Here is a 26,923-nt window from a genome sequence, read left to right on the forward strand (position 1 = left end):
CTGTAAAGGGCAATGCCTCCTGAAGGCTGAGAAAGGTGCCTGAGACATAGGCTCAAATTTGCTCTTTTCAGTCAGAGCCAGCTGAGTAATAGTATCTAAATTGGCTGCTTTTCAAGGTTCCTAACTCAGGAACTTTTCTTCTGGGAGCAGCGTTTGCCTCAGGGGATCAAGTGCTTTCTAGTGAGGGCAAATTTTTGGGAAACCCCAGCGCCGAGGGTAGTATGGTCTATTCATGAAAATCTTGGGGAACAGAATGGGCCCCACAGACCAGTGGAGATCAGCACTTGGTCCCAGGACAGAGACTAGAGTAAAACAGGAGCCTAGGGGGAAGCTGGGAACCTGGGAAAGCAGGTGAGATTGCGAAGGCACCTGCTGGGCTCTGAGTCAAAGGCTGTCAGTCCTCTCGCTGGGGCTGCTCTGCTCTCTCACAGCCCAGCCCTTTTCCTGGGGCTCGGCAGGGGATTGCTACATGCTAGCTTACCTGGGGAAAAACACGTTGGTCTCTTCCAGTAATTGACACAACAGGTCGCTCCGGAGAGGGGAGGAGATAGCTTCGCTTCATAAATGGTCCCACCCCTGGACAAGGTAGCTCACTCTGACAGGTAACAACTGGGAGTGTGCACCTGCCACCAGTCCAGCTCAGCAGGACTGTGAGACGAGGCGGAGCTCAAGCAGAGGGAGTGAGTGAACAATGGACAACTTGAAGTGCCCCAGCTTCTTCAAGTGCAGAGGGAAAGAGGTAGGGTTCTGGGAGCTGCAGAGGTACGGAGGGCCTGGGAAGGAAAATTTTAAGGGGAGGCAAGTCTCAGTTTTTGCTTTCTGTGCTTATTACTTCTCCACATTTCTTTCAACTGCCGTCCAGTGTGCCTGAGATGTCTTCAGAGAGTAGAGGAAAAATAAAACAGCTCTTACTCCAGTAGCTAGAAGACAGGGGCACCTCATCCTCTGCCTTGAGTGTGCCCAGAAAACCCTGTTTTCTGTTTCTCTCTAGACTGTGTCCATATGCTGGAGAAAAAGGAAAATACTCTGTTCTTATCTGACTTGAGGAACCCTCCATAGCCCAGAGCAGCTAACAGGTTGGGAGACAACTCCTCTCCTCTGAAGTGGAGAGAGAGCTGCTCCACCTGGTGGGACAGGAGAAATTGTCTCTGAATATTATCCTATGGCTTCCAGAAAAGCACTGATTTTACTCTCCAAGATAGGGGTTAAGTTAAACTTCCCCACATCCAAAACTATCAGCCTATGAGAAAAGGAGTTTATTTCTTCTTTCATTCCTTCTTTTCTTTTCTTTTCTTTCTTTCTTTCTTTCTTTCTTTCTTTCTTTCTTTCTTTCTTTCTTTCTTTCTTTCTTTCTTTCTCTCTCTCTCTCTCTCTCTCTCTCTCTCTCTCTCTCTCTCTCTCTCTCTCTTTTTTTGTTTTTAGTGGAAGCTATAGCTGATCTTTCTCAAAAATCTTCTACAATCTCAAGAGTATTGGGTTTTACCTAGTTCATCTTTAAGACTTTTCCATTTGCAAACTTATTTGTCCACCTTTATTTACCCTTCATACTGCGTGCCACATGTAACCTTTCCACCAAAATGTGGATGATCTCACCTGAAGAAGTAGTTCAAATATCTGCCTACAGAGCTTTTTCACTTCAAGAGGTAAATGTAAAGTAAAAGCAGTCATTAGCAGAAATTTCTTCAACCTTGGATAGCATTCCCCTTAGCTCAGGTTCTACGGTTTTCAGGCTCTCTCTCTCGATTAGTGAAATTATGCTTCTGTGGAATTTTTAATAGTAGAAAGACAAGCTCTTGATATTTTCCCTTCTCCAGAAAGTGACAGCGTCATCTGAGAATTTCCATGTTGATGAAAATGATGAGAATCAAGTACGTGGCAACTGGTCCAATAAATCGGATTATCTTCTATCTATGGTTGGATATGCAGTTGGATTGGGGAATGTGTGGAGATTCCCGTATTTGACCTACAACAATGGCGGAGGTATTTCCCCTTGCCCCCACATCTTTCTCATCCAGCTTTAAGTGGAGTGCTGTAAGGCCTCTAAGGATATTTTAAGAACTGAGGAAAGGTATATGATGTTTTGGGTTAGTGGGAGAACAGGAAACAAGCATACTGTATTTATTATTAGACTGTAAATTGCTAGCTTGTTAGGAAGGTAGCTTCACAAAATCCTCACATCTAAACATGATAAAAGTTGTATATTTACAACTTCTGTGTTTTGGATTTGAGATCTTGTATAATCTCCAACTGTGACTTACTATTCTTAATTTATACATTCCTGTGATAATTTGTTCAGACTTTAGTGTTAGAAAAAGACAGTGATTTCTAGTTCTAATAAGAAGTTTAAGTAAATTGTTTGTGTGCGTTTTGGAAATTTAGGTGTGGGAGCAGTTGATTAAAAAATAATTAAAGGTTTAGTATTTGAAGCTGCAATATTCAGTTACATGTATCCCTAATTGAATTGATTATGTAGAAGATCCTTTTAAAATGCAATAGAATTTAGTTCAAGACGAGGTGTTTAATTTCTGCAAAATAATACTGTTTATACCTCAGAAATTACTAAGGAAGACTCAATTAGAACAACAAGAAAAAATAATTCTGAGATAACACACAAAGGGATACAAAATGAGTTGCATAATTCTCTAGTAATGTTGAAATAACTTTTCACTTACACCATATTTTACTCACTTGTAATTACAGGTTCTTTTAGAAGTATAGAGGTGCCATGCCCTTATATTTCATAATTGGATACAAGTGAAACTGTGCCACTGTAATTATTTTTCTTGGTACAATAGGATATTTTGTGGTGATATTTCAATCTTATATTCCTTGTTAATTGGTTGCCTTAAAAGATTCACACCAACCTTCAGAGACTTAAGAAAGAAGTTCTGTTTATAAAAAACTTTAAGTGTGGTGTGGCAAAAAATTCCCCTAGGTAGCCTATGTCATTTAGTCATGGGTTTGGTATACGTTTGAGCTGGAAAATGGGTCATAAATCACAATCTTTTTGGTGTCTATATCCTAAGGTCCAGTGTAGTGAAAAGAAACATTCAAGCTCCTTTCCAGCCTCTTGTATTCAGTTTTAGAATATGAATTTCCCTGTAATTTGACATCATACACAGACCAAGTAGTTGCCATAAATTTTCAGGAACTATATGAAACTAGGTTTAATAGAGTTTTTAAACATAGCCAAAATACAATAATATCATTTATTGTATGCCATTATCTCATTTACCATTTTCTCTAAGAATTAATACATTATATGAACTCTCGGTTTTTAAAGATCACATCCTTTGGGTAATAGATGATCTAGACTCTCTGAATTGCTTCGTTCTCTTTTTGCGCAAGGGTAGAAGATGAACATAAAATTCAAATTTGTCAAATATTACAAAGCCGATTTAAAAAATATGGTCAGGACACATAAGTAATAACTTAATCAATAAAGAAATTAAAAAATATGGTCAGTTAAATTAAAAATACGCTAAAACCTGGAATCATTTTAATCTATAAATTCTTTTTAGCAGTTTATGAAAAAGAAGTACTATACTTCCTTAGAGTCTAGGCCAGCAATGTTACCAATGTGTACTACTGTACTGTATTACTTTACCAATATGTTTGTTATTAATAATGAAAAATATAATGGGTGAAAAGCCATATATAGCACTGGGGAAAGTAATCCCTTTTCTCCCTCTAAAAAAACTATTCACACTGGGCTAGTAAGCCTTTGATTACTGTTGTATTTAAACAGGGATATTTTGTATTATATTTTCTTCATAAATATCATTGACAGGACTTAAACTATTAGTCATAATAATGACGGTATGTTTATTGCAACATCTGTAAAAGCATATTTGTCCATATGTTCTAGTGACTAGTGACTTGTAAATAACAAGTAGTTTATTGTCTCATTATTTTTAGTAAAATATATTTTGAGGGTTTCAAAATGTAATTCTCAGGTATGATGTTACAGTATCATAATATGAAAAATATATGAGGAAAAAATGTAACATGGTAAATAAAATGTACATAATCCAAAAGCCCATTTTTATACACTGATTCTCACATTTTCTTATTAAATTTGTTTAGGCTTCTAGAATACTTGATCAATGAGTTTAGTGTTATGTCCCTGTTTCTACCCACAATATGATAAAACTTCTAATGAGCAATATTATACCCCAAAAGTAGGCAGGAAAAAAGTAAAATCATAAAAGATATTTTTTTAAAAATCAAAAGGGGCCTGGATAATCTACATGTGAGATAATTAGTCCTCATAAAATTAAAAGCTAACTCTGAATGCATCTCAAATGTTCAGGCTCTTCTAACAAAACAATAAATTTCTTATTAAATTGAATGAAGGCCCTTATAACGGTTTGAAGAATAATGACCTTAACTGCAATGGCTTCCACTCTGAACCACATTTAACATTTGCACCCTATTTCTTAAAAATAGTCCATTTATTTTTAAAAGAGAAAGGAGGGAAACTAACTTGGAACATATGCTATGCGCCTACCATTTTTGCCAAGTGTTTTCTCACAGGCTCTGTAATTAAACCCTCACCATACACTGATGAGTTGTCACACATAATTCTTCCCATTTATGAAGAACATTAGATTCAGAAGTTAGGTAAATTGCCTCAGGCCACATAACTAGTGAATGGTGGAAACAGGATATATACCTCATTTGGTCTGGCTCTAAAACATAATGATCATTCAACTCCTCTGGATTGCTTCTTATGGGCTATTGTTTTTCATAAGCACAACAACCACATTACATATACAGCCAGTCCCCAAATAATGTTGTTTCGTTCAACATAGTTTTGTTATAATATTGATGAGTTGCTCTAGGAACTTACCTCTTGGTTCTATTAATTAGTTTTATTAAAATTGGTTTTATTAATGTCATTTCACTTAAAGTTGCAGAACCTATCAAGGATGTTGAGGACTTACTGTACTAGCATCCTCATTTCATAGGTTTAGAGAATCGAGGACTTTTTCCCAGAAAGTAGTAAATTTGGGGCCTAAACTCAGAAATGACTCCACTGTATCAGAATGCTTTCAAAATGTTATGCTGGTTATTAATTGCCATCAAAATTTTGGGATATAATAGTGCTTTGTTTCTTTTTTGCATTTTCTAGGTGCCTTCTTGATACCTTATGCGATTATGCTAGCATTGGCTGGTTTACCATTGTTCTTCCTAGAGTGTTCACTGGGACAATTTGCTAGCTTAGGTCCAGTTTCAGTTTGGAATATTCTTCCATTGTTTCGAGGTTGGTATTAAAATGTGTTTCCTATTATAATTGTTGGTCTATTCATGCATATAGCTGTCCTCACTCTGAGAAATAAAACTGTTTAAAATTTGGACAGGTTAAAGACAAAGACCCATACATTTTCTGCATATTGACACTGTAGAATTTAAAAATCAAATGTTAATTTTTATTTCTGTTTGTCTCAGGCTGCAGATATGGAAGGGGTAAGGAAGAACTAGAGAGGGTTGTAAGGGTGTCATTCTTTTCCTATTTTTCACCCTTTCAATTCTCTTGGCACATGGTCCTGCTGTGCATTCATTTCGTGGCTCTGGCATTTTTCTACTTCAGGTGGTCTTTGCCTTCTTGCTTTTGCATATCTTTTACAATGCCTCACTCAGAAAAGTTGAAAGGTCACAATTTTATTTTTCTTGGATGCTCTTAATAAAATAAAACACTGGTAAAGTTTTTTTAAAATATATTTTTATTGATTTCAGAGAGGCAGGGAGAGGGAGAAATAGAAACATCAATGAGAGAGAATCATTGATTGGCTGCCTCCTGCACGCCCCCTACTGGGGGAGGATCGAGTCCACAACCCGGAAATGTGCCCTTGGCAGGAATCAAACCTGGGACCCTTCAGTCCTTCAGTCCACAGGCTGACACTCTATACACTGAGCCAAACCAGCTAGGGGTGGTAAAGTTTTTCTTTAATGCCTTGATTGTTATTAAACATAAAACAGCCTTTCTATCTGTAGGTATATCTTATTTTGGTAGGTGCTAGCAGCTGAAAACTATTTGTAAAAGCCTCAATGCATCATCAAAAATAAATTTATAGTGATGTAAACAGTATATTTTGCTGGAATATTAAGGAAGCTACCTCAAAAACTAGTTTTAGCATAGGAGTTACATTTAGTATGCTAAACATTTTGAAACTACTGAGTTAAAAAAACTCCAGAAGTTTAAATTCAGGTTGTTACTGAGTCATTGAATTTTCTTCACATGTACTGTAGAAATGGTGTACACTATCCTTTCAGGACATTAACTCATAGGCTTTATCTTTTACTTGTCAAAATGTTGGTTTATGGATGAAGATTAAGTATTGGTTAGTGAGTCAATAGAATTTGAGCTTTGACTTGTTTTTCTTTTCTTTCTTTATTATTTTTAAGAATAGTACCCACTCTGACAAGACTTTACAGACTTCATAAGTAAGAGTAATGGACATGTATTTTTCCTTCTCTGAATTTAATGGATTAGTACCATCTTCTGCCCTGATCTTAGAACTTTTCTCTAACCAACTGAAAAACTGTCTCAGAAAGCTAATCATCAAAATAATTTGAAATTTGAGAAGAAAACTATTCAGACAATAGTACTGCCTCCCTACCCACCCCAAAAGAAAAAGTTATTTGAAACAGCCTTCTCATTTTAAAATAGATTTTGTGGAAATTGAGATGCAGCTTTTTATGAACCAGCAAAAGAAACTTCACTTTTTTTTAAAACTTTAATTGTTCTCTTTTTCAGGTGTGGGAATTACAATGGTCCTGGTATCCGTTTCTGTGACCATCTATTACAATGTCATAATTGCCTATAGTATTTACTACATGTTTGCTTCTTTTCGAAGTGAACTACCATGGAAAAATTGTTCTTATTGGGCAGATCAAAACTGTAGCAGATCACCTATCGGTAAAATTCATTTGTTTATTTTTAAAAATATTGTTAACTCTGCTTCATTCTTTCATATTTTCTAAGAAGCTTAAAGGGTTAGATTATTTTCTAACCAATTTAGGATAAGTTTTAAGTGAGCCATGGGTTACTGATAAAAACTGAATAGAGCATGTATAACCTGAAAATTGATGAATGCAATGTTAATTTCTGAGGACAGCCAGTAAGGCTAAATGGCTACTAGAAGATTTCTAGCAGGCCCTAGCCATGGGCAGGAGAGAAAAAAGATAATGGGAAAGTGATAAAGAGAGAAAAGCACCATCCATGGTCATTGTAGTGTGTTTCAAGAGACAGTCAGTATTGCCCATGCCACATGTTGCTAATCTTTGGAATAATGTAGCATTGATATTGCAGACTATTACCACTGGGATTTGCCTTTGTATATCAGAGGGTGAAGTGGTAAAGACAATACTTCTTAACTTAAAGGTGTAATTTTCTATATAGGTTAAATAAGTCCACATACTAAGAGTCCCTTAGAGCACTAAATCCCAACTGAAATTATTGTTAATTTTATAGCTTTTATGACTAGAAATATAATCATAGTTTAAAAGGGCAAATATTTTCATACTCACTCCCAGCTTAGTAGTTGAGAAGATTTAAGATGCAGAATGTGCATGTCTTATTCCATTTGTATGATTTTTACCCTACCTTCACCAAGTAACAATTTAGACTGTACTTTAAATATTTTACCATGAAAACTTGTTTTCCAGGAAAGTACTCTTTTAAAACTAAGTACGTGTTTGTATGTGCATTCTTTTTTATAATTTTCAGTAACTCACTGCAATGTGACTACACAAATAGAGACACTCATCCATGTGAATAAAAGCTGGGTAGACTTCAACAATTTTACCTGCGACAATGGAACTGAAATTTATCAACCAGGGCAGCTTCCCAGTGAACAATATTGGAAGTAAGTACCCTAGATGATCCACTTCTTAAACAGATGTTACTAAAAAAATTTTTTATGAATAACAATAAAATATTAATCGGCTCTTTTCTTAACTCATATAAGTAGAGAAAAGGGAAGCGGAACTAATTCTACTCCATTTGATTCAGATGTTTACCTTATCTTGTGTGAGCAGTAGTAACATGCAAATTTAGCTCATAGTCAAAAAATTATCGTTTATAAATTACTTACATAAATGGAAACACATTGTCAGTAATGATTTATTTAGCACTATTAACTATAAATTAGGGACTTTATTTGAATAAAACTATTCAAATTTTAGACTATAATTAGCAAGTTTTAATGATAAACAGTTGTGTGATAAGTAATTTGTGGATAAAATTTCTATTTTAGGCTGCGATTCTTTATTATCCATTTGCTAATAATGGTCACTATATGATAGAAAGAGATATTTTGAGTTGTATTTACTTTTATTAATTTGAAATGCTCTCTCTTTATTTTCTTTAATATACACCTATCCTTTACCCTGACCTAACTTCTTTGAACAGTGCTGTAATGAGTTCTTCCCCATCTATATATTAATGCTCTTTTGTGACCCTTTTAAAATTTGGTTCTTAAAATGTTCCCAAAGACCAAGCTAAGAATTAAAATCCTAGATTCATTCACGTTCCTAGTGGAAATCATAGAATTTGATAGAGAGCCTTTGAAAAAGTTATAAATAGTGAGGCCATTTAGATTTGATGATAAATATAAGTACAATAAATAAGAAAACATTTAATGCAATTTTAAATGGTATATTTGTTATTTTAACTTAAGACAAATATTGTAGTAAGTAAAATGAAATAATCTAATGTAAGGTTAATTTTTTTTTGCATAAAAGGAGCTTTGAAATATTAGGGCAAAATCATAGCTAAAGGAATCAGTAAATCTTTTATTCCAGGGTTTGGAACTTTGGTTTGGTTTCACTTAAACCTAACCCAGAGCCTGGCTTTTCATTGTACTATTTTTGCCCCTCCAATGTCAATAAAAGGTTCACATGACATTGATGTGTTAATAAACTACTCATGAAGCTTCCCACTGGATAAAATGTATGACAAAAGTCAATGTATTAAGACAGGTGATTCTGTGTTCATAAAAGGGCTTATGTGTTTTCAGCAAAGTGGCACTCCAACGCTCAAGTGGAATGGATGAGACAGGAAAAATTGTGTGGTATTTAGCACTTTGTCTTCTACTGGCTTGGATCATAGTTGGTGCAGCACTATTTAAAGGAATCAAGTCTTCTGGAAAGGTAATTTGGAAAATGCATTAGTGATGGAGCTGTTTTCCAATATCATTGTAGTTCATTGATGAGCATTATCAAATGCATGTCTTTTCTATAATGGGAACATTCAAATATGTGAAAGCCTTTCAAAGTAGGCGTCCCACTTCTAAAAATTGTATAACATCACTGCTATTGTTACAAATAAAACAAAGCAAGCACAAACTAATACTAGAGTTGTGTAGTTACTCAAAACTTAAACCCTTCTAGCTGATATAGCATTCTGAGGCTTGCAAGTATATTTTTAAATTTTCTGTCCTATTATATAAATAAGCATCTTATATATTGCAACGTGTAGTTTCAAAAGTCTAGATCCTTGTTCTACAGGGTAATTATGCCAGGATTCCCCTAATTGGAGGAGATAAAAAACCAACTATATAATTATTCTCTTAAAGTTTGCTAAAATTGACTCAGAACTCTCTCTCTCAGCAAAGAATCCCTTTCTGAAAAACACTATATTTTCCCCTTCATTGTTTTATTTTTTAAACTTTCAGAAAGTATCATGGCAATTTCAGAGAACAACATGAAATTTCTCTGTGAGAAGTTGTATAGCATCCAGAAAAATGGATGTTTATGTGTTTGTAACTACTACAGTGAAATTTCCTTAAAAAGTTGAGGATAGGAATAACTGGATACTATCTTTGCATTCCTGGTATAATATCTAGCACATTCAGTTAATGTTAAGTTGTGATGAGACAAGCTACTAGATCACAAAAATATTGTGAATATCACAAAGTCAGTGGAAACTTTCCAAACTAATGTTTTAATTGCACACTTTTGAAATGACATTAACTTTCTATTGTTTTTCTTGATAGGTGGTATATTTTACAGCTCTTTTCCCATATGTTGTCCTACTCATCCTGCTAATACGAGGTGCAACTCTGGAGGGTGCATCACAAGGCATTTCATATTATATAGGAGCACAGTCAAATTTTACAAAACTTATGGAAGCTGAGGTAAGACAATTTGAATTTCAAATTATCTGAGAAGGTAAATCTTAAAAGCAAATACCAAAAATCTTTGGTTTCAGATAAGAGTATCATAATGTAGTAGCTTGCAAAAGATATACAGTTAAATTTATTAGTGTTTCTGTCCAATAGGATGTCTGGCTTAGCTATTTATATTACACTAATGCTCTCTTATTGGAAGTGAGATAATCATTTTAGCAATAGGACTCTAAAAGTCCTTTTATTCATATAACTGATTCTATTTGACCACAAAGATTTGGAGCTTATTAATCTGACAAATAATATTTCATGCATGAATACCTACAAATTGACTACAACCATGTGACTTATTGGATAAACTCATAGGAGATTTAAAGATTGCAGTTGAAAGTTTAATAGACTAATATATATTTTAACTTTCTTCAAAAGTTAATATCCAAAAAAAGTAAAATCACATTTTGCCGAATGGATTATCAAGTTAAAACACAAAATTGAAATGGATGAATCATTCTATAAACAAAATTGTTACTGTTACCAGACACACAAACATGTGCCATGAATATGAATTGGGTAACCCTATTTTAACTTTGGTCCACCTCAAGATAATGGCTGTCGGTATCACAGGTTCATAAATACTTTTATAATTTTGATTGTAAGGAACATTAAAAATAAGTGTAGTCTATACACCAAGCTTGTATTGATAAAAGTGAAATGCTTTCACTTTTTTAGTCAAATCTAGTAGTGTTATCCCAAATGGATATTTGTTTTAGTTTGCTATGATGTTCTTTGTGCAACCATGCTTATTTCCAGTAATTGCTATTTTCTAAATACAGTCATACCTCATTTTATTGCACTTCACTTGATTGCACTTCCCAGATAATGTTGTTGTTGTTTTTTACAAATTGAAGGTTTGTGGCTACCCTGTGTTGAGCAAGTCTATTGGCACAATTTTTCCAACAGCGTTTGCTCTCTTCATGTGTCGGTCACATTTTGGTAATTCTTCCAATACTTCGAACTTTTAAATTATTAATATATTTGTTCTGGTGATCTGCGACCAGTTATGCTTCATGTTACTATTATAAATATTTCGGGGTATCATGTGTTCTGACTGTTCCACCCACCAGCTATTCCCCTGTCTCTCTCCCTCTTCTTGGGTCTTCTTATTCTCTGAGACATAGCAGTATTTATATCAGGTTGATTGACAACCCCACAATGGCTTCTAAGTGTTCAAGTGAAAGGAAGAGTTGCACATCTATCACTTTAAATCAGAAGCTAGAAATGATTAAGCTTAATGTGGAAGGCATGTTGAAAACCAAGATACACTGAAAGCTAGGCCTCATGCATCAGTCAAGTTGTGAATGGTGGAACAAAAGGGGACGTGTAATACTTTCAACAATAAAGATAAATTAAAAAAATAAAAAGTTCTTGAAGGAAATTAAAAGTTCTATTTCGGTGGGGCACAAATGATAAGAAATAAAAACAGCCTTGTTGCTGATATGGAGAAAATTTTAGTAGTCTGAATAGAAGATCAAAACATCCACCACATTCCATTAAGCCAAAGCCTAATCCCGAGGGAAGCCATAACTCTCTTCAAGTCTATGAAGGCTGAGAGAGGTAAGGAAGCTGCAGAAGTTTAAAGCCACCAGAGGTTGGTTCATGAGATTGAAGGAAAGAAGCCATCTTCATAACATAAAAGTGAAAGGTGGTAAAGCAGCAAGTGCTCATGTGGAAGCTTCAGCAAGTTATCCAGAAGATCTAGCTAAGATAGTAAAGGTGGTTACACTAAACAATTTTTAATGTAGATGGAACAGTCTTCTATTGGAAGAAGATGCCAACTAGGACTTTCATAGCTGGAGAGGAGAAGCCAATGCCTGGCTTCAAAGCTTCAGAGGATGGTCTGGTGACTTGAAGTTGAAGCCAATGCTCATTTAGCATTCCAAAAACCCTAGTGCCCTTAAGAGTGATGCTAAATCTAGTCTGCCTATGCTCCATAAATGTAACAACAAAGCCTGGAGGATAGCACATCTGTTTACAACATGGTTTACTGAATATTTTAACCCATTGTTGAGACCTACTGTTCAGAAAAAAAATTCCTTTCAAAATATTACTGCTTATTGACAGTGCACTTGGCCACCCAAGAGCTCTGCTGGAGTTGTACAATGAGCTTAATGTTGTTTTCATGCCTGCTAACCCAACATCCATTTTGCAGCTGAAAAATCAAGGAGTAATTTTTATTTTCAAGTCTTATTATTTAAGAAATACACATTATAAGGCTTTAACTGCCATAGGTAGGTAGTGATACCTCTGATGGATCTGAGCAAAATCAATGGAAAACCTTCTGGAAAAGACTCACCATCTAAATACCATTAAGAACATTTGTTATTCATGAGGAAGCCAAAATATCAACATTAAAAATATATGTCAACATTAACAGGGATTAATACAAATTATCGTGGATTATTTTGAGGGGATCAAGACTTCAGTGGAAGGAGTAATTGCAGCTGTGGTAGAAATATCAAGAGAACTAGAATTAGAAGTGGATTCTGAAGACTGACCTAATTGCTGCAATCTTCTGGTAAAACTTTACCAGATGAGGACTTGCTTCTTATGAATAAGCAAATAAATCAGTTTCTTGAGATGGAATCTACACCTGGTGAATATGTGGCTAAGGTTGTTGAAATGACAACACAGGATACAGAATATTACATTAACTTAGTTGATAAAGCAGCAGCAGGGTTTGGGAGGTATGGCTCCACTTTTGAAGGAAGTTCTACTGTGGGTAAAATGGCATCAAACAGCATCACATGCTACAGAGAAATTGTTCATGAAAGGAAGAGTCAATCCATGCTGCAAACTTCATTGTCTTATTTTAAGAAATTGCCACAGACACCCCAACCTTCAGCAGCCACCACCCTGGTCAGTCAGCAGCCATGAACATTGAGGGAAGACCCTCCATCAGCAAAAAAATTACTAATCACTAAAGGCTCAGATGATGGTTAGCATTTTTTAGCAACAAAGTATTTTTTTAATTCCCCCCTCCCGTTTCACTTTTTTTTTTATTAGTAGGCTTTATTTTTTTAGAACAGTTTTAGATTTTTCAGAAAGATCAAGCAGATCATACAAAGGGTTCTCATAGTACTATTATGATTATCTTACAATAGTATGGTCCTTATTTCATAAGTCACTCTTCAGTGATTTACCATGGCTGTGAGCACAAAATCCAGAGTCCTTGTGATAGTCTATAAAGTTCTGCATAACCAGGGCCTGCCCACCTCTCCAATGTCCTCTTGCTCATTTTTGCCAGAGAGGCCTCCTTTCTCTTCCTCACACATACCAAAATTGTTTCTGCCTCTGAACCTTTGCACATTTATTCCCTTTGCCTGGGATGCTTCTTAGCAGTGAAGTATTTTACGTTAAGGTATGTACATTGTTTTTTAGATATAATGCCATTGCACATTTAATGGACTACAGTATAGTGTAAACATAATGCCTATATGAACTGGGAAACCAAAAATTCATTTGACTCACTTTATTGCAATATTCACTTTATTGTGTTATTTGCTTTATTGTGGTAGTCTTCAACAGAACTTGCAATATCTCCGAGGTATGCCTGTACTTACAATTTGGATATTTAATTATTTATTATAGAAATTTTCTGGTAAGCATGTCAAATTTATTCATGGAATAAATTTGTTTTTATTCATGGAAATCCATCTATTATCTTTTTGAAAATTGATGTGTCTATCTCTGATCTTTGCTTACCTTTCTTGTGGCCAAATAATTTTCACTCCATAATCAACCACAAGAGCCCTAACTTAGTTTAGACCTATGAGGTTTTATGATTTTAATCTTGGAAATTAACATGCTTTGATGTGTTCACAGACCATCTGTTGATTTCTTTGTTTATTTTAGGCCTCTCATCTTTTAACATTGTTTGTTAATCTCTTCCCAACTCAAAGACCATATTTCATGATGAATAAAAACAAAAATATGGATTAGATACATTATCTTCTCTATATTAGGTTATTCTTCTCTATATTAGGTTATTAAACAAGATTAACTATTAATGCATTTTTGGAATGGTAAAGTGTTATATAAATATGACCACACACATATTTAAATTATTGTTATTATATTATACTACAAGGGCAGACAAAAGTAGGTTTACAGTTGTAAGTACTCAAAGCAGAGTTCATAAATCCATTGTAACAATCATAACCTGCATGTCTTTTTTCATACAAACAACTGTAAACCTACTTTTGCCAATCCCTGTATGTTATTATAGATGCAACATTTTCCCTAAGAAGTGGAACATTCATTTTCTTTCAACATCATAACTTTGATCATAGTTGGAAAGTCCTTTCCCTATTCTTTAAGTGGCTTTTACAAGACTCAGATCACCTGGGCTTTACAGTTCCTTGAAACTTTCCTGAAAATATTCTATGAATGTTTTATATTGGTCTGTGTTTCTGTGTCTGAATTAGCTTTATTTTTCTTTATTTTTATTGTTGACACTGTTACAGATATCCGCATTTCCCCCCACCCTTTGCTCTTCTACACCTAATCCCCACCCCCCTTTCCCTCTGGCATTCACCACACTGTCCTCTGTGTCAATGGGTTATGCATATATGTTCTTTGGCTAATCCCTTCACCTCCTTTCATCCAGTCTGCCCCTCTGCCCTCCCCTCAGGCAGCTTTATAAGATCAGAACTAAACCTAATGCTCTTTGTGAACATAAAATTTAATCCTCCCACCTCCCCACTGCACTACCTCCACTTCTTTTTCTTGGGGTTTGCTGGCAATTAGAATTTTTTCTTAGATTTTTAAAATTTCTCTCTGGCCACAGAGCATGGGATCATAAGTATATATTTTTCCTTATCATTGATTATGTGATCTCTATTGAGATCTCTAGAAGAGTAGAGAACCATACAAATGTATAGCCAGAGGGGTCTCCAGTGATTATTTTACTAACTCATTTTACAGTGATAATATTGAGACCCAAAAAGATTCAGATTTAGTTAAGTTTAGACAGCCAGTTTCTGCATCTTGAATTAAGATTTCCTAATTCCTAAAGCAATGATCCTGTATATAGCTATGAGATTGGTAGGCATGGGTATTACAACTATGTTTGGGATTTTGCTTCAGTGTTCTTTACAACCTTAGGTAAACATTATGACTCACACCTGCCATACCATTTCCAGCTTCCCCTAATTCACCTATGAAAACATAATATCAACTAAAAGAAGATGAGACCAACATAAGCACGTTATTTATCTTTTAACATATACAACTGCCTAAGAAAAAAGAGAGTACTTTATTTATAACATATTTTTATTACATCTAAGTAAAATAACCATGTTCTATCTATCTATTCATATATTTCCTACTGGCTTCCTGACATTATAAAGCAATTATAGTGCAATAATAATCTAACATCAAGCTGTATTCTGAAGACCTAGTAATATTTATTTTACTGCCTAAAAACTTTATTTCTATTGTAATTGAAAATAGATTATATACATTTCAGGGAGAAAATTATTGTTTTTAACTTCCATAAACAACAAGTATCAATTTATGATTTTTTTCATAATAACAACAATAGCTACTACTGAGCATCTGCTAATTGCTTTGCATGCGCCTCACATCATTCCTAGGATACATTAAAATTGTTACTTTTGCCATTTCCATTTTATAGATGAAAGAACAGGTTTAAAGATGTTAAATACATTGAAAAACAGAGTGGGAGTTATTGGATATAAACTTCATTCTTTTTGACTCCGGAGCTAGAACTACTCATCCTGTTATATTGCCTGCTTTCACTGATGAGTCCTGTTTTCAGATAAACTAAAAATTATTTTTGCCCAAGTACAGGGTGTTCCAAAAATGTATACACACTTTAACAGCTGGTAGCTCAATTGATGTTTCTTTCTTTTCAGATTTAATCCATTGGAATTAATAATCGGTTAAAAGTGGGTATACATTTTTGGGGGCACCCTGTATATGCCGACTCTATTATTTAAAATCTGCACAATTTGATTTTTTTTTCTTTGGGGTAATGTTATAGCTGCAGAATTTCATTGTTAAATGGATTTATCTAGATTAGTTTCTAAGATTAATCACTGTCCTTTAGCAAATACATAGGAGGGGTAATTGTGAAATAATAAATGGGTAGGATTAGATGAAGAATGGGGATGCTACTTAAAGTGATGAGACCAGCTACATGAGGCTCTAATCAAAACATGGAATGAGGGCCCTAGCCAGTTTGGCTCAGTGAATAGAGCATTGGCCTGCAGATTGAGGGGTCCTGGGTTCGATACCAGTCAAGGGCATTTACCTTGGTTGCATGCTCGATAACTGGCCCTGGTTGGGGCATGTGCAGGAGGCAACCAATTGATGTGTCTCTCTGTGTCTCTCCTCTCTCCCACCCTCCCATTCCACTCTCTCTGAAAATCAATGAAAAATAGCCTCAGGTGAGGAGTAACAACAACAAAACACATGGAATGAGAGAATGGGGTGATCTAAGGGCTGCCTCAATGTATCATTATTGTTCAAAAATTGCCTAGAACTATCCATGTTAAGAATTATGATTTATTGTTTCCAAATTGATATGTAAGAATTCCAATACATTTCCAGCACAGCTGTCTTTTTGGTGGAACTTAAAAACTGATTTTAAATTTATGTGAAAGAGGAAAATGCAAAAGAAAAAACAAAACAAGGTGTTTTTGAGGAAGTGAGGCACACTTGTCTTACCAGATATGAAACAATATTATAATGCTATAGGTATTAAAATAGTACAGTGTTAACATAGATATAGACATACAGACCAGTGGAAAATAATAGTAATCTCAGAAATATTAATGAATACATGGAACTTGATATGTGGCAGAGGTGGCAATGAAAATCAGTGGGGGCAAGGATGAACTATTCAATTGTACAGTTGATAATATCAATTATCTTTGGAACATTGATATGTCATTTGGAGAAAAATGAATTGGGATTTCCAATTTAATATGCACAATATAAATTTCAGGTGAACTGAAACTTAACAATATAAGCAAAACTTTAAATCTTTTAGAAGAAAATATAGCATAGTATCTTTATGACCTTGGGTTAAGGATTATTATTTTTAAGGATTATTTTTTAAGTCAGAGAAATCAAGGACAATACAAACAGGCAAGGATGAACAACCTTTGCTACATTAAAAGAACAACAAAATCTTTGTTTCATTTAAGAACACAATGTTAAGAGGTGAAAAAAATAAACCACAAAGTGTCAGAAAAAAATTTAACATATATAATAGACAAAGGTTAGAATCCAAATTACATTATATATTCATAGAGATCCAATAAGGCAAATAAGCCACACAAAAATGGCAAAAGACATGAACAGGAAATTCACAGAAAAAACAACAACTATGGAGTAGAACACATAAAAACATGCCAAAACATATGTCATTAGGGTAATCAACTCTCACTTCAGTCACTAGATTAGACTGTATTAAAAATTCTGACCAATGTTACAAAAAATGTGCAGGAATGGGAACTCTCATAACCAGCTACTGGAAGTGCAAAGTGGTACAACAACTTTGAAGGATAATTTGGCAATATTTAGGAATGGGGAAGATTCTTATACCCTATGACATCACAGTGCCACAACTAGGTATGAGGACACACACAAGAATATTCACAGTTACATTGTTTCTAATAGCAAAATACTGAAGAAACCAAATGTCCATCAACAGGATAAAGGGTAAAGTGTGGCATACACAGTGGGGCAATACAGCAGTAAAAAATGTTTATATATATATATCTGGACCATATGAATTTGTTTATATTCTTTCATTTTTGACTTATAAAATTGAAATACCTTATGGTTCAAATTGATAAGGGATAAATTTCATACAATACTGACTGAAAAGGGAAGTTGTATAAGTTAATATGTATTAAGAAAACTTTTCTATAAACTCAAAAACATGCAAAGCTAAATGCCATTGTGTTTAAGTTTACATATTTATGTAGTAAATATACAAAGAAAAACAAGAAAATGATAAACACAAAAGTCAGGATAGCAGTTACCACTGGAGGTGATAAGATTAAGAAGGGGGAAACTGAGTCTTCAAAAGACTGATAACATTTTATTCCTTAAGCTGAGTAGTGGGTATTATATTTGTTCATTTGTATATATAAAATATTTTATGCAAATGAAAATTAAGAGTGTATGTTTTAAAATATCAACTTATTTTCTCATAGATTTGGAAAGATGCTGCCACACAGATATTTTACTCCCTTTCAGTGGCTTGGGGTGGCTTAGCTACTCTATCATCTTACAATAAGTTCAATAATAACTGCTTCTCAGATGCCATTGTGGTATGTTTGACAAACTGCCTCACTAGTGTGTTTGCTGGATTTGCTATTTTTTCTATATTGGGACACATGGCTCACATCTCTGGACAGGAAGTATCTCAAGTTGTAAAATCAGGTATGGAATGCTATATATTATTAATTTTTATTAACTCAATGTAGTTCATTTAAGCAATACTAATATATTTTAGAGAAATTTACTTAAAGCACTCAAGATTTAGGGTATTGCATTCCTTATTTCATCTTATATACTTTGGTTATTTTAAGAATGAAGTAATTCTTAAATGTTTGAGAAAATAAGACTATACCAGGGAACAATTTAAGATTTTTTTTTCTGAATTTTGTTTAGTTTTTAATATGAATTACTCCCTACACAATTATAAGTATCACAAATCATGATAAGCACTTACATGCATTATCTTTATTTGTGTGTATGCATATATATAAAAGCGATGATATATGTGTGTGTGTGTGTATTGATCTGAATTTTGAACACACATTAATATCATATAGTTAGAAACCCAAGTGACTTTGCCCAGCTGTGTCCAACCTGAACATCATTTGGTTAATGATTCTTTTAGAATTTCTAGGGTAAGATAATTTAGGTTTCTGGAGTTTAAGAAAGATATTATTCTTCATCAATCTTAAAATAAGAGTCAAAATCAATGAAATAATTAAGATTTCTTATGTGAGAAATGTACCATTTCTAAAATTGACACCTCTAGCTTAATTCACATCATGGATTCACATCGTAACCAAATCAAATATTTTTAAAAGTGAAAGTGAAATAGTTGCTAAAAACATAGTTCATGGATTGTGTTACCAAATTAGAATGAGATTTTTCTAGTACTTTATTTTGAAAATGTCCAAATATGGGAATTTTTTTGGCAACTAATTTAAATTAAAATGTCATGCATTTTTCTTAGGTTTTGATTTGGCATTTGTTGCTTATCCAGAAGCTCTAGCCCAACTCCCAGGTGGACCATTCTGGTCTATATTATTTTTCTTCATGCTTTTGACTTTGGGTCTCGACTCTCAGTTTGCTTCCATTGGTAAGTAAGACTCCCACTGTTAGCCTATCTCTTTTATATTGTACTCATGTTTCTTCTACTTAAAATTATCTTTTTCTTAACCCTTGTTGCCCCCCTAGGCTTTACTCTCAGAAAAATCTTTCTGAAAATTTTTAACTTAAATTAAAAAATAAAAAGTATTCATGAATCAAACACCCAAAAGGAACAAACATTAATATGTTATTATATTTGCTTCAGATATTAAAAAATGTTGATACATAGACATATAGGTCTAGCTAATTCACAATTTGTTGCCATTGTGACAGGCAACTGGATTATTTCCAGTTTTTAAAACTTACACAAACTACTGCAATGGCTATTCTTGCACATGGCTGTATGTATTCATAAAAATTTTCCTTAGGTATACACCAAAAAATTCTGAAACAGTTTTTATTATATTGTCTTCTTACATAAAACATTTTAATAGTTTACTGTTTATGGGGCAAAGTCCAGTCTCCTCTAATTGACTTTCAAAGCTCTCGAAAATTTCAAGTATATTTCTTAATCTTTTCACTCAAACACCCTTCTACTTTTAGCCAATACCCTGTTTCATGAACACTTTCTTTTTTTCTTTTTTAAAGGTTGGTTTTAATTTCTTAATATACTGATATGAAGTTCAAGTTCTTCTATAAGATTTTTAGATTATTGTAATTATTTGTATAAAATAATCAATGATTGGGTTTGGTGGTTTATGGGAATACATTTATTTCTTAACCTGGAAGGCCTTTCTGTATCCATGTTATTTAGTCAAATACTCACCTTTTTAAAAAGTTGTATTAGACTTCTTCCTTCCCTATAACTCTTTCAAACTACTTCAGCCCCCAGGGACCTGTTACCTTATAGTTGCTACCAATGAAAAACTTTATAAAACAAACTAAAAATGACAAATCGAGCTGCCTTTGATTTTTATCAGAACCGACAAGCAGTGACTGCCAAGAGAAAGGATCTTAAGGGTTTTTAAAAGCTACAATTAAGGCTAGACTATTTTCTCAATATATATTTGTAAATTTCATTAATAGAAGTTGAATTCTGTGATTAAACTTATTGACAAATGAGTTGACATATAACATGCCATTTTTCCCCCTTCTGAAGAAACAATTACAACAACAATTCAAGATTTATTTCCCAAAGTGATGAAGACAATGAGAATTCCCATAACTTTGGGTTGCTGCCTGGTTTTGTTTCTCCTTGGTCTCGTCTGTGTAACTCAGGTATATTATAGTATTTTTTTCCATAGACAAAGTATTACTTGGAACATACTTTATAATCTCAATGAGAAAACCACAGTTTAAGAGAATGTTTAATGACAAGTCCAAGTCTGACTTGGATCAAGGTTTTCTGAATTTTAGTTCAGATTGTTTGCCATTATAGCACAATTTCAATAAGTATATTTTGCAGAGGGGCAGGAAGCTCACTAATGAACAATTTCCCCAATTACAATCAAGTTAGAGACTTTAAACATACACTATATTTATTGGCCACTATTACAGAATACACATATCATTTTAATAATTAACTATTCTAAATGCTTTTTTCCAAGTTACATCTTACAGAAAAAAAGACATCATTTTTGAGATTTAAATCCATATTTGTGTTCACATTTGAAAACATTCCTTTTCACATTTTTGGCAGAGGTGAAATCAAGGAGCATATGCTAAAATAAAATTAATAAATTCAATTTGAATGCTTAATAAATCATAAAAACAATTAAAATATACTTATAAGTAATTAATGTTTTGATAGGCTGGAATTTACTGGGTTAATCTGATTGACTACTTCTGTGCTGGATGGGGCATTATGATTGCAGCTATACTGGAATTAATAGGAATCATCTGGATTTATGGTAAGTGGTAACTCTTAGAATTACTCTTTCTACTAAAGTAATTTAGTTTTATTCTTTTCCATTGTGTGTATTATAATAGTAAAGTATAATATAACTGGTAAAAATATAGTATAAATAAAATGTAAATGTGTATCCTTCATTGCTGTAGTATAGGAAAATGTTCAGACAAAACTTGAGGCCACAATGATTAATGGAGGAACACATGAGCAAGGACTGAATTCACTCTGTTGGTTGTTTTGTTAGGAGGGAACAGATTCATTGAAGATATAGAAATGATGATTGGAGCAAAAAGGTGGATATTCTGGCTATGGTGGAGAGCTTGCTGGTTTGTCATTACGCCTGTTCTTTTGATTGTAAGTATTAATATTCCATTAATTTAGTATAAAAAATATATATTTAAACATCTCTGAGATAAAATTGAAAAATAACTCACATTGAAGACAAAAAGGCAAACAAATGTCATAAATTGATGATTTTTCAACTTTTGCTTTATGACTGGTGCCTCCAAGTTGCCTAAATTAAAATGTCTTTGCAGTATTATTTCTGAGCCCATAGGTTTAAACATTTACTATTTGAGAAAATAGACAGGCTCCTATAGACTTAAAATTCTAACATATTTAAGAATTACCAGTAGGACAAATAAAAATAAATCATTCATTTTTTCATTCTATAATAAATATGCTAGGTACAGAAAAATACAAATATGCATATAACCCATACTCTAAATATACTAATTGCTAAGAATCAACAAAGATTCCAATGCATATTTTTTTCTCTTTATGGGAGGTACTTAGTATATGAAATTACTAAAAGAAACTCACCTGTCAATAGAGGCACCAGTTTATGTTAACAAATTCAACAGTTGCTATTTAGGAGCTGAGGGAAAGCAAAATATGTCTTCTGGAAGACATGACATATAGACATACTATCTATACTAATAAAAGGGTAATATGCTAATTAGACTGGACATTTTCCGGACATCCTTCCGGACAAAGCCATGGCGGCAGGAGCTGAGGCAGAGGCGATTAGGGGAGATCAGGCCAGCAGGGGAGGGCAGTTAGGGGGCAATCAGGCTGGCCGGGGAGCAGTTAGGGCATCAGGCAGGTGAGTGGTTAGGAGCCAACAGTCCTGGATTGCAAGAGGGATGTCTGACTGCAGGGATTGGGCCTAAACTGGCAGTCAGACATCCCCTGAGGGATCCCGAATTGGAAAGGGTGCAGGCTGGGCTGAGGGACCCCCCCCCACACACACCGTCATGCACAAATTTTGTGCACCAGGCCTCTAGTCTTTAAATAACAGTTCAGGGCAGTAAAGGCCGAATGCCAAAATAACACATAATGGGATGGAAATTACTATTGACTAGAGATAACGGTGGATGTGTGGTGGTTACAAAGCTTCATAGAGGATGTGTTCTGGTTCTTATTGCCTCCATGCTTCAAAGGTTTTCCTACAAAAGACCATTAAATAACTTGATCTAGAATTTGCTTCACATCTGAAGTCTCATGTTTATTTTTAGAGGGAATTAAGTTGTGTGTGTGTGTGTGTGTGTTTAACATTATAAGGTCAGTTTTAAATTGTGAGCAGTTTAAGACTAGATGTGCTGAATTAAAATATTTGTATGCCCCATATTTTTTGCTAAATGACTTTGACAGTGCTACTAAATATTGTTTGGCCTTTTTGACAAGTCTCCATAATAAAATAAAATCCTTATAAATTTAGAATACCTAACTAGTCTTTTAGCCAGCCAACTTTGATTAGATAAATTTGACAACTGAATTTATCTATCATCTATCTTCTATTATCTATCTATCTATCTATCTATCTATCTATCTATTTATCTATCATCTATCTATCTATCATCTATCATTTTAATCCTCACCCAAGGATATGTTTTTATTGATTTTGGAGAGAGAGGAAGGGAGAGAGAGAGAGAGAGAGAGGGAAAAATTGATGTGAAAGAGAAACATGGATTGGTTGCCTCTTGTACACACCCTGACCCGGGTCAAACCGGAAACCTTGGTATGTGCCCTAACTGGGAATCAAACCCACAACCTTTTGGTGTATGGGATGATGCTCCAGCCAACTGAGTCACCGGTCAGGGTGACAACTGAGTTTATTTATAAATGCAAAAGTATTAAATATTAAATGACATACATCATAAGCCATTTATATAAAGTTATGCATATTAGACTCCACTATCCCTCATTTATTCTCTTTTAGCTATGTAAAATTATGGTAAGTGTAAAATATATTTAAATTTCTGTAATTAACTAAATCTATTAAATTATAAAATGAAATTTGAGTATTTTATAAAGATTCTTGTATTCTAAATACATTTAAACTAAATTTAGAGGAACTACTAGGTGATTTTTGGTTTTGATTTTGTTTTACAGATTTCTAAATACACAATTAGTTTAATGCTGCAACGTGTTTTTTAAAGGCATTTTTTAAAAAACGTGGCCTTAACGTGTTTCAGCTTTAAGATTCAGATTTCACTGTTTTACCAAACACACATTGAGCTTGTTTTTTTCTCAAGAGGCTGGAAGTGATGTGTGCTTTGGTAAATATATATGTAATACTAATAAGTGAATGTGTGTGAGCTTGGGTTTGGAGTAAGGGATGCTCTGTGCAGTGAGAAATAATAGAAATAATTGCTAAGCAAGGAGCAAAGCATGTTCACTAAAGTGTATTTTACATTCTCATTAAATTAATTGATATGCTCGCTAGCTAATGGTTTAAAATAAAACCATGCTATTATAAATAAAAGTTATAAGTTCATTAACAGAATATCTCAGATATTATTTTACTTACAGTCTGCTATATTTTATGGTAAAGTATTTTATTGAAATACATGTTGGACAAGTATTGTATTTTTTATAAATATGCGGAGGTGCTAATTTTAATCTATTCAAAGCCAAATATAAGTCATTTAGATTGGTCCACATAGTATTGTTACCTTCTGGCTAGTTATCTGATTATCTTAGTTGCTTGAATGTATTTTCATTGTAATTTCTTTTGATAAATTATTTCTAAGGAATGGAATCAAATTGCTAATAATTAGTGCAATTGGAATCATTAGTGCAATAAAGTCTGATCTTTAGCATTGTCCTTTCATATGTTAACTTTCACAGGTAATTTTTATCTGGTCACTGGTGAAATTTAATAGACCTACTTATGGCGAAATTCCATACCCGGACTGGGGAGTTGCTTTAGGCTGGTGTTTGATTATTTTCTGCATTATTTGGATTCCAATTATGGCTATTATAAAAATAATTCAAGCTAAAGGAAACATCATTCAAGTAAGTACATTATTTGTTCACCACCCCAAATCAAATGTCCTTCCATCACCGTTTGTCCCCCTTTTACCCTTTCTTTCTTTTTTTTCCTTTTACCCTTTCTTACCTTTCCCAGCTCCTTTACTTCTGGTAATCACCATACTGTTATCTATGAGTTGTTTTTTCTTGCGGGGGAGGGGGGGTTTGCTTAATTTCTTCACCCTTTTCACCCAGTACCCCCACCCCCTCCCTCTGACAGCTGCCAGTCTTTTCTCTATATCTATAAGAATGTTTCTATTTTATTAGTTTACATATAGGTGATGTATTATAGAACTGTACCTCTGAAAGCTATATAATTTTATTAACCAATGTCACCCCAATAAATTCAATTAAAATTAACATTATTTGTACTTCATTTAAATCACTGTGATCAAACTAAAGATTAACTTACCAATATGTTGGTAATATGAGCTTATGACCATGAGATCAAATTAATCACTCTTTCCATTAGGCTACTTCTGTATCTGAGACAAACATCCATTACTATGTGCATAGCATTGTATTACACTATACATATATTTGTGTGTCTCCTTGTACTAGACTATAAGGTCTGTTAAGAAGAAGTCTTGTCTTGTTTGTTGCTGTAGCCTCAGGTGCTATTAGAGTGCTTAGCACATAAGTTATCATGTCTACACTTGTACTAAGTTGTTCCTGAAGATGATGCAAAAGCAAAGCAAATGACCTTTTTTTGTGTTATATCTATAATCTTCATTTGTAAAACCTGGTCTGAAAAAAAATCACCACTCTGTTTATAATATATATCCTAATAGAATCTTTAGACTGGTAAATTATCTTGAACCTAAACTAGGTCCTGAGTCACCCCTCTTCCTTGGAGGCCTAGGGGGATGGAGTCGATTATGACACATCATTAGGGCATAGGGCAATAATAAGGTAGGCTCAGTAGTCAGATTTAAAAAAATATATATAAATATATATATATTATTTCAGAGAGAAAGAGAGAGAGAGAGAGAGAGAGAGAGAGAGAGAGACATCAATGATGAGAGAGAATAATTGGTTGGCTGCCTCCTGCACGCCTCCCACCGGGGATCAAACGTAACCTCCTGGTACATAGGTTGACACTCAATCATTGAGCCATGCCAGCTGGGCTCAGTAGTTGGATTTAAAATAAATATCTAAGCCCATTCAAGAATGGATCTAGATTAATTGTTTTACCCTAGAACTCCCTTTCTTTGGTTCTTGAAACTTTTCAGGTATACACTGGTTTAGATCCCCACCAGACAGTCAACCTGAGACTAGGGCAAAGAAATTTAACATTCTAAAAAAAATGTGCTTTGATATTTATTTACAGATTGTAGCACTTAAGTTCTAAGACAGCTTTTCCCCCCCCTCATTTCAGCGTATTGTAAGCTGCTGCAGACCAGCTCCTAACTGGGGTCCATACCTGGAACAACACCGTGGGGAGAGATATAAAGACATGGTGGATCCTAAGAAAGAGATTGACCATGAAATACCTACTGTCAGTGGCAGTGGCAAACCAGAATAACTTCTAATTTTAAAAATTATGTGCTTGTGTAATGTGATTATTTTAGCGAAAATTTTTATTTATTTGTATGTTAATTGAATAAAATGTATATATTATGTTCATAATAGTATAACAGCTATTTTTCCCATTTAAGCAGGAATGTAATATAAAAATGTTTAGCAATGTGCCTATTATATTTCTTTTTAGATGATCTATCTGTATTAACACACACATAGCTGTCTCTGTTTCACAATACCATTTTTGTACACATTACCATAATATATTGAAGGCTTTAATTTGAGCAGGTTATTTAGAAAATAGTTATATTTGCTATTGTATAAGTTTTATAATATTACTTGTTTATATTTTCTTATTATACAATCTTTTATTCCCCATAAAGCTGGAGAAAATAAATCAGTATATTTAAAAGAAAGTATTAAAATTGAAGGCCTCACTTAATTAGAAATGGTATCTACACTAATAAAAGAGAAAAATGGTAATTGGCGTACGACGATATCCTTTTCATTGGCTAATCAGGGCTATATGCAAATTAATTGCCAACTATGATTGGCAGTTAACTGCCAACTAAGATTGGCAGTTAACTGCCAACTAAGATTGGCAGTTAACTGCCAACTAAGATTGGCAGTTAACTGCCAACTAAGATTGGCAGTTAACTTCCAACTAAGATTGGCAGTTAAC

The 26,923-nt window shown here is 34.0% G+C and overlaps 1 protein-coding gene across 1 annotated transcript; it reads left to right on the top strand.

The window, feature by feature from the left end:
- Positions 1 to 691: 691 nt before the first annotated feature.
- Positions 692 to 26,245, top strand: SLC6A14 (solute carrier family 6 member 14; the record flags this gene model as incomplete). Its single annotated transcript, XM_081081136.1, has 14 exons — positions 692 to 739; positions 1,815 to 1,980; positions 5,135 to 5,266; positions 6,761 to 6,922; positions 7,733 to 7,871; positions 9,024 to 9,156; positions 10,002 to 10,142; positions 18,383 to 18,611; positions 19,420 to 19,545; positions 20,656 to 20,774; positions 21,307 to 21,406; positions 21,650 to 21,759; positions 24,538 to 24,705; positions 26,099 to 26,245. 14 exons carry the CDS (start codon positions 692 to 694, stop codon positions 26,243 to 26,245), a joined length of 1,920 nt encoding a protein of 639 aa, XP_080937262.1.
- Positions 26,246 to 26,923: the final 678 nt, after the last annotated feature.

This window comes from Myotis nattereri, assembly GCF_964212035.1.
Source record: "Myotis nattereri genome assembly, chromosome: X".
NCBI lineage: Eukaryota > Metazoa > Chordata > Mammalia > Chiroptera > Vespertilionidae > Myotis > Myotis nattereri.